This window comes from Psittacula echo, assembly GCF_963264785.1.
Source record: "Psittacula echo genome assembly, chromosome: 1".
Taxonomy (NCBI): domain Eukaryota; kingdom Metazoa; phylum Chordata; class Aves; order Psittaciformes; family Psittacidae; genus Psittacula; species Psittacula echo.
The window spans coordinates 63,153,425-63,164,711 of NC_137735.1; the positions used below are offsets into that span (position 1 = coordinate 63,153,425).

At 44.5% G+C, this 11,287-nt stretch overlaps 1 protein-coding gene across 1 annotated transcript; it reads left to right on the forward strand.

Moving 5' to 3' along the window:
* Positions 1-7,911: 7,911 nt before the first annotated feature.
* SPP1 (secreted phosphoprotein 1) lies at positions 7,912-10,667 on the forward strand (the record flags this gene model as incomplete). The annotated part of the gene is made up of 6 exons (XM_080638882.1): positions 7,912-7,965; positions 8,069-8,119; positions 9,003-9,101; positions 9,238-9,279; positions 9,531-9,791; positions 10,266-10,667. 6 exons carry the CDS (start codon positions 7,912-7,914, stop codon positions 10,665-10,667), a joined length of 909 nt encoding a protein of 302 aa, XP_080495008.1.
* Between the last annotated feature and the right edge of the window lie 620 nt (positions 10,668-11,287).

Here is an 11,287-nt window from a genome sequence, read left to right on the forward strand (position 1 = left end):
TATCACTTTATCCTATTTACTTGAGAAATTATGCAAATAAGAAAATTAGTATCTCCTTTGACTCGCTGATGGTAATACCTGTTAGGTGTGTGTTACTGCTTCCCATTCCATCCAAAACAAACCCCAATTTTTGAAAGCTGAAAGGATTAGTACAATTTTAATATGCAAAACACAAGGAAAAATTGCTGGGTCTGAGTGATGTTCTCTATTGGCACGTTGATTGCTTGTTGTACAAGAGATGGCTACCCCAGTACCAATTAAGATGAAGTATCCTGACATGCAGGAGTTTTCCCAGCTTTCCAAGCCAGAATCAAAATGGTCCATTGTGGCAGTGAAGCCTGGTTCCTGAAGGGCTCCTGCCTGGATAGGCTTCGAGGGAAAACAGCCTCACCTCTGAGTTTGAGCAAACTGTGGGGAATCTCTCCATGACTCAGTCTAGACGGCAGAGGCCTTGACCCTGGCCTGCTGGCTTTTGGTTCCCCCACAAAATCAAATCAGCTTCTCAGCCAAACAACTTCCTCCCCAGATCCAGTCCCCAACTCTTTAATTTCCCCTCATCAGGCCCACAGATGGGTTTTTCCTCCCACTCCACCAGCAGGGGCTCCACACCCAGTGGGAGATGTTTGCTTTCACACTGACTCAGTTCTGTATCCATCCCACCTCAGACCACAGCAGCCAGAGATTGAGAGTTAAGAAAGCAGCTTGCAACAAAACCTGAAGCCACGTGAAATCCGAAGGGTTTCTGGTGTGTAGCCCAGCCTGGGTCTGAGGTCAGGTTTACTGACAGGGTCACAATCTGTCCTAGCAGTCCTGCACTACTTTTACAGCACATGCTTCATCTTCCCCAGATCTTCTGGAGTTACAGAAGTCAGGGCAGGCTGCAGAAAAGATGCCTTGTGTACCGATAACCACAGATATGCAGGCTGAGATCCTGCATTGCGTAATGCCTGGTGCCTCTCCAAATTGTGTTTTGTGCTGACCCCTTCCAGGATGCACTCATAAAGTCTGCATTGTAAAAAGGTTTGTATCTGGGACTGGTAGCAACCTTTTCTGGACTCTTTGCTCCTCATGTTGTGAACTCTGTGTGGTTGTGTTGGAAACAAGCCATAAGCTCAACATGGTATATGTGGAATGCAAAATCAAGGCTGCTGTGTGATAAGGATTGCCAGGACAGAGTTAGGACTCTATCAGGCAGTATAGGGTTGCAGTGCTTATCTCAGTTATGCACAAAAGCAGTGAATGGGTGACTGCGGAGGAGGAGTTGGCCCATCACCTTCCCTGTCCACCTCTTCCCTGTCGTGCTGCGCTGTAAACTGTCCTGTTTCTTGCAGCAAGGAGGTGGCTCTTCATGCTTTGCTGGTGGTGCTTAGTGAAGATGCAAGCTGAGGGGTGCAGAATCATTCCTGTGGTGCCCTGCAAAAAGCCCCTGCACTCAGTGGAACAGGCATCTTGTGACTTTCCAACGGTTTCACAATGCAGAGCAAGAAGATGCTGTTCTTTCCATACCCATTCTGCATATTCAGATGTTTCCATTAGTGTCCTTTCTCTCTGGGAGGAGAAAAATTTGCAGTAGGATAGGAAACAGGGAACTGAGCAGGGGGAAAGAGAGGGAAACAACTTGTCACAAAGATTTTGCAATGCTTGCCCAAAGAGAATCTTCTGTGAAGCTATTTCCTACCATCAAATTCTCCTCAGTACTCAAACTCTGATCCCTGAGCTGGCAAACTGATGGTTACTTTCTTATGAGCATATAGAGGATTTAAGCATATGCATCTTACATGCTTTCCCTCATCCTGGAGCTTTGTCTCTGCAGTAGTGTTCAGACTTCAGAGCCAGGATCTTTAGAGAGTGGATTGCGCTCAGCTCTATTGAGTTGCTGAAAGTCTCATCCTCCTGTTCTCAAACAATTGCTTTTTGAGAGTTACATTCATCACAAAATGACACAGTAATGAACACATGACCTATACCATATATACTTTCACAGGCTGCTTTTGTTTCTAGTGGTAGCTCAGATTATTATTGTGTTTATTAAATTTTCAAATTGAAACTAATGCAATTCCTCTTCTACCAATTCAGAGCTGAAACACAGCCACAAAACCAGCACTGGAGTATGTGGTGTTTTGCTCTTCACGCTGGTAACTATGATGACCTGATAATAACCTAATGTTTCTGTGCTGGTTTAATTCCTGCTGCTGCTGCTCCATGGACTTCAGAATTAAAATACATTAATTCCAACAAGAAAAGAAAGATCTGGAAAATTTGTTTTTACTAGCCAGCTGTAAAAGCCAAGGGAAGAAATATCAGTAGGGTTCCATTTTAGGAAGCTACAGACAGCTGGACTGTATTTATGTTGCAAGTAGAAGCAGCCACTTGCCTCTATGAAAGCCGGGATCTGACTGAGGTTGTTGAGGCTCCAGGATTTGTGGGCCACAGCTGTATGGCAGTTTCTCAAATGTTTAGTTTTTCTCTTTAGCTTCCAAAGCCATTTCTAAAAAGGCATTTGGAAATGTCAACAGGTAGCAACTAGTCTCAGAAGTCAGAGACAAGCGAGTGGGGTCTCTTTATATGCAGAGGGCGGTAAGGGCAGCCCAAATGACTGTCGGACAGTGGCACTTTCTAATATGCTGACATTACGGTGGTGGAAAGAAGTCTCTGTTCCCAGAAAGTCTCTGTTCTGCTCTGATTGATTGCCTGCTGCAGCTCTAGGTCAGTGTTGTGCCTAGTTCTGCAACCAGGAACAGGAACAGCTAGGGTTGACCCTGGGAAAGTAAGATAACATAGCCCCTTTTATTTCCTGGATGAGGGTTAAATAGAGCTTGCCTTGCCAATTAGTTGCTGCACTGCAGATCAGAAGTGGCAGGGAGACTGGAAGAGCATGGTAGAAAGCAGAAGATACACAGTTGTGCTGCACAGCATGTGTGTTAATGAGGTGTCCTGCTCACACATGTAAGGAGCAAATCTCCTGTAATTTCTTTAGTGAACAGATCTGACACCTGTGTCCCTTGTCCATACCAAGTATGCTCCTCGGCCTGGGCACAAACACGATTTAAGAGGCAGAAGATTTTTTTTGAAGCCTAAGAACTGCTGAATGTAAGCTTTTCCCCACTTTCAAAGCTTTCATTGGGGAAATATAAGGGCTACATTGGTTGACATGCTGAGTTTCCAAGGCACTTTTTGGGAGTATTTTATGGTAGCAATGCAAAGCCTTCTGGCTTACTTTCCATGTTTTCCACAGGCACCACTATTTACTAGCTCTGCTCTTCTTTGGGACATTCTAGTTGCAGAACAGGTGTTTCTAAGAACACTACCAGGCTGGAGTTTCTCTGGGCTTTTACTTCATAGCATTCTTAGTGCTGCCGAAGAAATTAATCTCTCTCTTCCAGTCTTAATCTTCTCCACCAAGAAGATACTGCTCTCATCTTCCCCAGGACTTGTTTTTTGGTGAACAAATTTAAACAAAAGCCAGCTCTCCTCAAAGACAGAGCATTACAGGTCACTGCAGGCAGGCTGGGATTTCCCACACCAGCCGGAGATATCACCAGGCATTGTGCTGATGTCTCAGCTCAGGATCTTAGCTATGTGTTGGAGGTTTGCACAGGGAGGCACTGATAGTGCTTCTCAACTACATGAAACAGCAACCTAACTACATGTTCCCAATGCAGCCCAAGATGGAAGAAATTGTGGTCAAATGCTTTGTTTGACAGGATAGCCAAGTAGGAAACGTCACCTACATGCAGCAAATTACAGCCTGTCATGGCTGTGCTCTGCACAGACCCTGACAGCTCTCGAAAGGTGAAATCATGCACACTTCCACTTGTACAAATGCGAGCACAGCTTCTGCTGTGCCACTGTTACACCGCCAGCCAAACGTTCTCTCCAGAATTAGGCGTTTTAGTGTAGTAAGTGAAAAAGGTGAAAGTTGCTCCCATTTTGCCCTACTTGTTCTTTATCTCTGAGAGGATGAGAAGCGCTACCTCCTACCACGGCAAAGGATTTCGCAGCCAGACAAAATGATTTACAGATGAATAACCACGTAATGACAGGCATGAGGCAAATGCTAAATTTACTACAGCTCTGTACTGGCTGATCTTGCATAAAATGGAGCTATTTAGTAACAACTGTCGCTTCACGTCCTGCTTCTGGATTACTGCAAAACATCACTGTTATTCCTTAGTTCTTACAAAATCAACCATATAGCTTTGGCAATAGTGCTCAGAAACTCTGCCATCTCCCAGCACATTGGAAATATCAGTTGTCTGCCAAACCCAACTCCCTGGGGGTTACACAGTGTCTCTGGTGGGAGTCAAGTGTCCTAGGTACTGGGAAAACATTTGCCTTGAAAAGCCACAATAATAATTGACCTGTACAGGAAGGTCTTCACAAACTGCAGTAAGACTATGTTTCTAATGGCTCTGAGCTCTCCATCAGCATCACTGATAACTGCAGCTGAACTTGGTGAAACAGGTTGTTTATGAGTCCTGACATAATATGTATTTTCCTGAAAGTCTGATGGACAATAATGTGCCATTATGGAGATTCAAGGTGCTGGAAGGCTCTTGTTTTGGCCAAACAACAGCTCTAGGGGATCTTTCAGTATAACGGGTTTTTTTTCTGTGTCTCTTGATGAATGGCTGTTAGAGAAAGTAGGTTTTTGCAGACTTAAAATTTGAGCAAGTGTGTGTGTACAAGAAAGCATGAGCCAGCATACCCAGTCCCACATTCACTGGTGTGACCCACCAAGCTTCTCTGTGTCTCACTTTCTTGTCAGTTCCATCAGATGGAAATAGTTCTTTCTTACCAGTCAGGGGAGCTGCAAGTTGCACTGCTCGTTTTTATCAGTTTTTGGGATCAAAGGTATTTGGGTACCTAAGGGGCTGGTTTAGGGTTCGCTGGAGTCAGAAACAGTGGCCTTTTGAAGCAGTCCTAGTTACTAAGTAATAGTGATGTATTATAATCTGGGTGTATAAGCTACTACATACTGCTCAAGCCAAACTTATAGATAGCATCCATTTACAGCTTGAGTCCTGCATCTGCATTCAATGGCTTCTGTAAACTATCTGGTTTCCAGAAGCTCTGAGCTGCAGATACAATAGGAGATGATATAAGCTATCTAAATCTGCAGATCATGCTGCTGAAATCCTAGTTATTGAAAGCTTTTCTTTCTTGAAAAGTCTTTCCTGAGTTAGTACATAACAGTGTTCATGTAGCTTCAAAACTAGAAGCTAGGATAGTCCTCATTCAGGTGGACGCATACATGGGTTTATGGACATGCAGAATTAGTAATGATATACTATCTTTTTATCCAGTTCTCCTCCTAGGATATTAGAATATTCTATTAAGCAGACTAAGTTAAACTTCTAGCTGTTGCTCACCTCAGCTCAAAAATGTAATTATGATAGTTCTGTGTGATGGGCAGTTGTTGAGCTAACTTGGGTATGTTTCTTACGGTGTTTCTAAACATGTCACAGAAGAATTAGTAATCACAGGATAATTGGAAACATAAGCTGGGACAACAAGCTGTCTATTTTCTTGCTACTTGATGAAGGACACATCAAACATTAGCTGGGTATCAGAAATGAGGAGGAATATAACTGCTTTGAAGCAGTTATAAATATTCTGCTGTCTAGAAGGGCTGTTTGGCATGCTTTCCTGTGTTTGAATGACACCTCATTGTCATTTTAAAGAAACACTGAATGGAAGAGAGTCTCAGAGTCTTATGGCACATCACAGATGAGGCAGAATCTAACCAAAGCTTTTATGGTCATTCAGGCAAGGCACTGCCAGAATAGATGTTGCCTATCAGCACAGCCAATCCACTGCCCTGCAGCAGACATGGAATTCCATCCCATGAAGTCCTTTGCTTCCCAGTGCTAGCACAGCACTCCCCATACTAGAGCTACAACTTCCTTCCCCACCTCTTTTTCTTTTTTTACCTGGAAAAATATCTGGCAGCTAGCCCCTGAAAAGGGTTTGGGAGCAGGTTTGGTGCAGCAGGCAGCAGTAGCAGATGACTCAATCAAACCACCTGAGAGGCTCAGGTTAGACCAAAAAGACCCTGTCTTTGCAATTCACATTGTAGTATGTTATCCCTAGAGAGCAAATCTACAACTTTGTGGAAGCATTAACACCTTTTTGGGGAATTTTATGTTCAGATCTCTTTTTTTTATTACATTACATATTCCTACCCCCTACAGAACAGGGCATGAAAGGTTTCTGGGAAACTGGGCTCTGCCTTTTAACGAGAGGACAGATGTGCCCTGAAGACCTTCTACATGATACCAACCAAATGCTGTGCATTCAACAGACCTGCTGGTTAATGATCTTGCTCATAAGTAATGTTTTAACCATAGAGCAGTTTTTGTTTGCTTCAAAAGCCACAAAGCCAAAGAGGAAGTGTAGGAGAACGTGGGCAGGACGGTGGCCAGGAACCTCATGACCTCATCTGTTTCCGCCTCACAGGGATTGGTGGCTGTGCCTAGAACAGGGTTTAAATTCCCCGAGGTCAGAGATGTTAGGCAGACGGGGGACAAGGGGAGAAAGCCTAAGCTGCTGGGAACCAAGTGGCTGTAGCTGCTGCTGGGATCACTAAGAGTGCTCTTGTTGCAGTTGACTCCTCCAGCACCACAAAAGGTAATTTTTTTTTTCTCTTTTTACCTGATGTGTGCCATTTTGTCTGCAACTTTAGCCAAGGAAGCATTGGGCAGGAGATCTTTGAAAACTGCTTTACTGGTCAGGGATGTTAGATGTTTCTCTACGGAAAAAAGGTGTGCTTTTATAAGAGCAAGGTTGCTTTAGTGATGAAGGTACTATACATAATAGCAATTTAAATCTGAGTGCTGATAGATGCTGGGAGGAGATAGCTGAAAACCTTGCCACTGAATCAAGTGCTGGAAGCTCAATGCTGATACTTGAACACAGAAAGCTTCCTTCCTTGTGTAACCACTGCCTGGCAGTGCCCCTGTTTCTCTTGGCAGGCTTGCAGCTTGTGCTGCACACTACTGAATGGATGGGACACACACCCTTCTCTGTCTAACTCTTGAAATTGTAATACCTGTGATCAAGTGTCCTGTCTCAGGAGCAGCCTTACTAATGTATTTTAAATGCGCCCTTAGTAGCCTTTCTTTCCCACTATGATTTACTGAAGTTTTGAATGCCTCTTGTTCATCAGTAAATCAGTTTAATTTCTCAGGGATGTTCCTTATCCTGGGAATTGGTCTGTCAGCACCAGAATTTACTGTAGCTCAGCAGTCTCCTAATTTCATCATGAATCACTCATTTATTAAATTGTTAAAACTGCAATGTGAGCAGATATTTCACTTCAGCTCTTGCTTGGAAACACAGGTGATTCTGCTCAAACTTCTGGAGGGGGAAATAAAGGTCCATCAATAAAAGCAGTTTATGTTCATATAGACTGCGTTTACTCACAGCAACTCCAGTTAATAACCCTGAAAACTAGGTTTAAAATAACTGAAAAGAGAATCCAAGCTGAGTTTGTCTTGTCCTGTCTCTTCTGGCAAAATGATGTTAAATGAACAAAGATAAGCCAAAGCTATCTTCATAGCACTTTTTTTTTTCACAAAGCTTTTCCTTTGCCAGTTCAAGTCAGTAGATGACAGAAGGAGACTTCTCCCCTTCTGTGGCTACTCTCACCACTGCTCAGCACTTCTCAGTACCTGGTTTTAAAATCCTTGTAGCTTTTGAGTTGCTAAGTCATTACAAAACCAAGTGGATGTGAGGTGGTGATGGAGGACAGAGGAATAAGATTGGCAATGGAGAGGTTGAATCCTTAGCAGAGAGCTGGTCTCAGCACAGTGAAGTACACCAGAAGAAAGAAAAAAAACTATGGTATTTCTGTGGTATTTTACCTTGTTGACTCACTATTCCAAAATATTTTATAGGTCAAACACCACAATGAAGGTGGCAGTTCTGTGTTTATGCCTTATCAGCATCACTGCTGCATGGCCAGTAAGTAAATCACAAATGCATATCAGCAAACACTTGCATATTTTCTTTGTATGTTAGCAAGAAATTAATACTGACAAATGCTTTTTTCCTTTCTTCCTTGAAGGTGAGTAAAAGCAAGCAGCATGCCATTTCTGCCAGCTCCGAAGAAAAATATGTAAGCTCCTTTTGTCTTTCTATTCATTTTCTTTAATAAATCCTTTTTTATATTTTTATCCCCTCTAATACACATAGCCTGATGCTTGTTTTATGATTGTAGCTGCTTGCAGAACTTGTCCTCACCTAGCTGTTATGAGCCAGTTCCTCAGGTAGCCAAAGAGGAGAGCCACCAACCTCAGTAGAGTTTTGCCATGTTAGGCGTCCTGGCTGTGGACTTCTGTTAGTCTCTGGACCAGCACTGGAAATCTTTTCTCTTAATGAAAAATGTCAAAGCTGTCAGTTAAAAAGCAAGAAGGTCTACAACATGGCACAACTGTTATAACCCACATTCATTAGTGTGGATCAGATGACAATATTTGGTGTTGGAAGACACCAATCCAAGACTTTAACCCAATTCTCATTTTTTTTTTTTTTTTTTTGAGTGATGTGAGTGAGTTGTATTAATCTTATCTGTAGCTGTTTGATTTATACTCCACTGCTAGCTACTATCCATGTAAAATCAATTTTTTGTTTGGAGAACTGGCTACTGCATTTAGTTTCAAGTCTTCTTGATGTGAGAGATAAATCACTCTTGGGAAAAAGACATGAGAATTGGAAGAAATTATGGTCTTTAGAAATAGCTCCAAATTTCACTCAGTAAAAGTGAGTGAGGGAAACTGATTTGAAGTTCCCCAGATTCTGCCAGTGGGAGAGGCACATCTTCTGTATTATGTTGTTTGAGTCCTCTTCCTACTGCAGCAAATTGCTGAGGACACATCCTGTGCAGGAGTATGTATTGCAGATGCCACATCTGCCAGAAAACAGAGATAGTGATGCAGGCGGCTCTGCCTGCTCCTGTATGCTTTTGTGGATTTAACCCCCCTTTTCTTTTTCTCTTGAAGGACCCCAAGGGCCATCACTTACGCAGATACCACCACGTGAATTCTCAGTCTTGGGAGAGTGTGCAACAGCCACAGAATGACCTGGCATCACCTCAGCAGGTACAGGCAACTGACTGGAAGAGAAAGCAGAGCATCTTTCAGTTTAGGATTAAGTGCTAAAAGAATATTCAAAATCCTGATCAGCTCTACTGTACATGTGTTTGTGTGCTAATGGTGAGTTTTATGTTGTTTTCAGACTCTCTACTCTTCAGAGGAAAGCGTGGATGTCCCAGAACAGGTAAGTATTTTGAACAGTAAAACGTCAGTGGAGTGCTGCAGGACAGCCAGTGTGTAGCAACACTCATTTTCCTCAATCAATCATGGTTCTTGTGATAACATCTCTCTCTAAAAAAAAGCCCCCAGAGCTTCAGGGAGGGTGAGGGGAATAGCTCCTCAACACTGCATAAGCTCTGGGTGAGCAGAACAGATACCAGCCTGCACATCCCACGTAAGTGTTCATTTGCCTGATGCATAATAAATGTTTTCCAGCAGTTTCCTGATGTGTCAAGCAAGAGCCATGAAGATGTGGATGATGATGATGATGATGATGATGATAATGATTCCAATGACACAGATGAATCTGATGAGGTTGTCACAAGTTTTCCCACAGACATTCCAGTAACTGTACCATTCCCACCTTTCCCCTTCACCCGGGGAGACAATGCTGGCAGAGGCGACAGTGTGGCCTACAGAATGAGGGCAAAAGCCTCAGTGGTGAAATCTAGCAAACTCCACAAAGCTGCAAAGAAGGTAAATAGTGGTGAGCATTGGTACCCAGAGTTTGGAAAAGGGATAGTGAACTTGAACCTTTTGAAAGGACGTGACAGTTTTGAAAAGGATTGGTGCGGGGAAAGTAGGCACAAGTGAAGGAATGTATTTCCTTTCTCTGGATACTCCAAATCAGGGCCTACTGATGGCTGTCGGTGTGCTGAGATAGGAGTGTAGCCCGTTGCTGCAAGCTATGCAATACTACCACTTGCACCATCATGTTCTACTTGCACACATGAAATCTGAGGGCAAGTTCAAATTGGAATTTCTTGTTATGTGAAAGGTTCATGTAACTCCATAAAAGAACACAGTCTTTCCAGGCAGAGGTGTATCACGCAGGCTTTGAGTGCTCCAGCACCCTATGCAGTTTGCTTTGGTACGGTACGGCAGCACCTGTTGACAGGTCAGTTTCTCAGGAGTGGTAATGGCTTTTCCTTGTTTTGGTCTTTAACACAGCTCATTGCCTATGATGCCACTGAGGAGGATGAGAGCGCCCTGGACGCAGACAGCCAGCAAGTGGGGCTCTCCCAGGAGCATCCTGCTGCCCCCCGCTCCCTGGTGAAACACATCAGCAGGGAATGGGCTGACAAGAGCCACGGGCAGGACAGCAGTGAGGTGGACAGCAAGCAGCGTGACAGGAGCCTGGAAAATGACAGCCGGCAGAAGTTCGATAGCCATGAGGCAGACGATGATAGCAAGGCGGGTGTCAGAGAGGATAGCCACCACAGCATGGAAAGCAGGGAGAGCCAGGTCCGCGTCTCAGCCGAGATCCCTGACGATAACAGCAACCAAACGTTGGAGAGTGCGGAGGATGCTCGAGACCGTCACAGCATTGAAAACAACGAAGTCACTCTTTAAAGGGAGGCAGATGTAATGTTTCCCTCTTTTTTTCAATTCCTACCTATGGGGAGGGGGGTGTAGCTTCGTGTCGGGTAACCATTTGTAAATGTAGAGCGTGTGGTGACTTTTGAGGTTCGGGGCGGCTTCTTTTACCTGGTAACCTCCCCTTGGCTGCAGTTGCGCGAGGAAGTAAGACTGATGCTGTCAGGCGCCCAGAGCGAGCGTTACCTCTCTGGCATGCTGCTGTATGTACTGCCAGCCTGTATTTTGCTGTAACTTGATTTAAATAAACACACAAAACCCTGTAGCTGTAGGCTGCGTTACTGTTTACTCCTTAAAATTAAATGGCTGACATTTTATTTATTAAGTAGATAAAACCTCTCCGTGGGGCTTTTACCCAGGGTGAGCGGCGTGCCGGTGTCGGCCCTTCTCCCGCTTCCACTGAAGCGCCCCAAGGCTTCGGGCTTCCCGCCTCACGGCTCCGCCTGGCCCTGCCCAATGGCCGCACCCCCCATGAGGGAAGGAGGCCGAGCAACTACATCTCCCTCCGTACCCCGGGCTTTCCGGGCCGGCGCTGGCGGGCGGGGAAAGGGCGGAGGCAGCGGTGCCCCGCCCCGGGCGGTGGTGGCGGCGGGCCG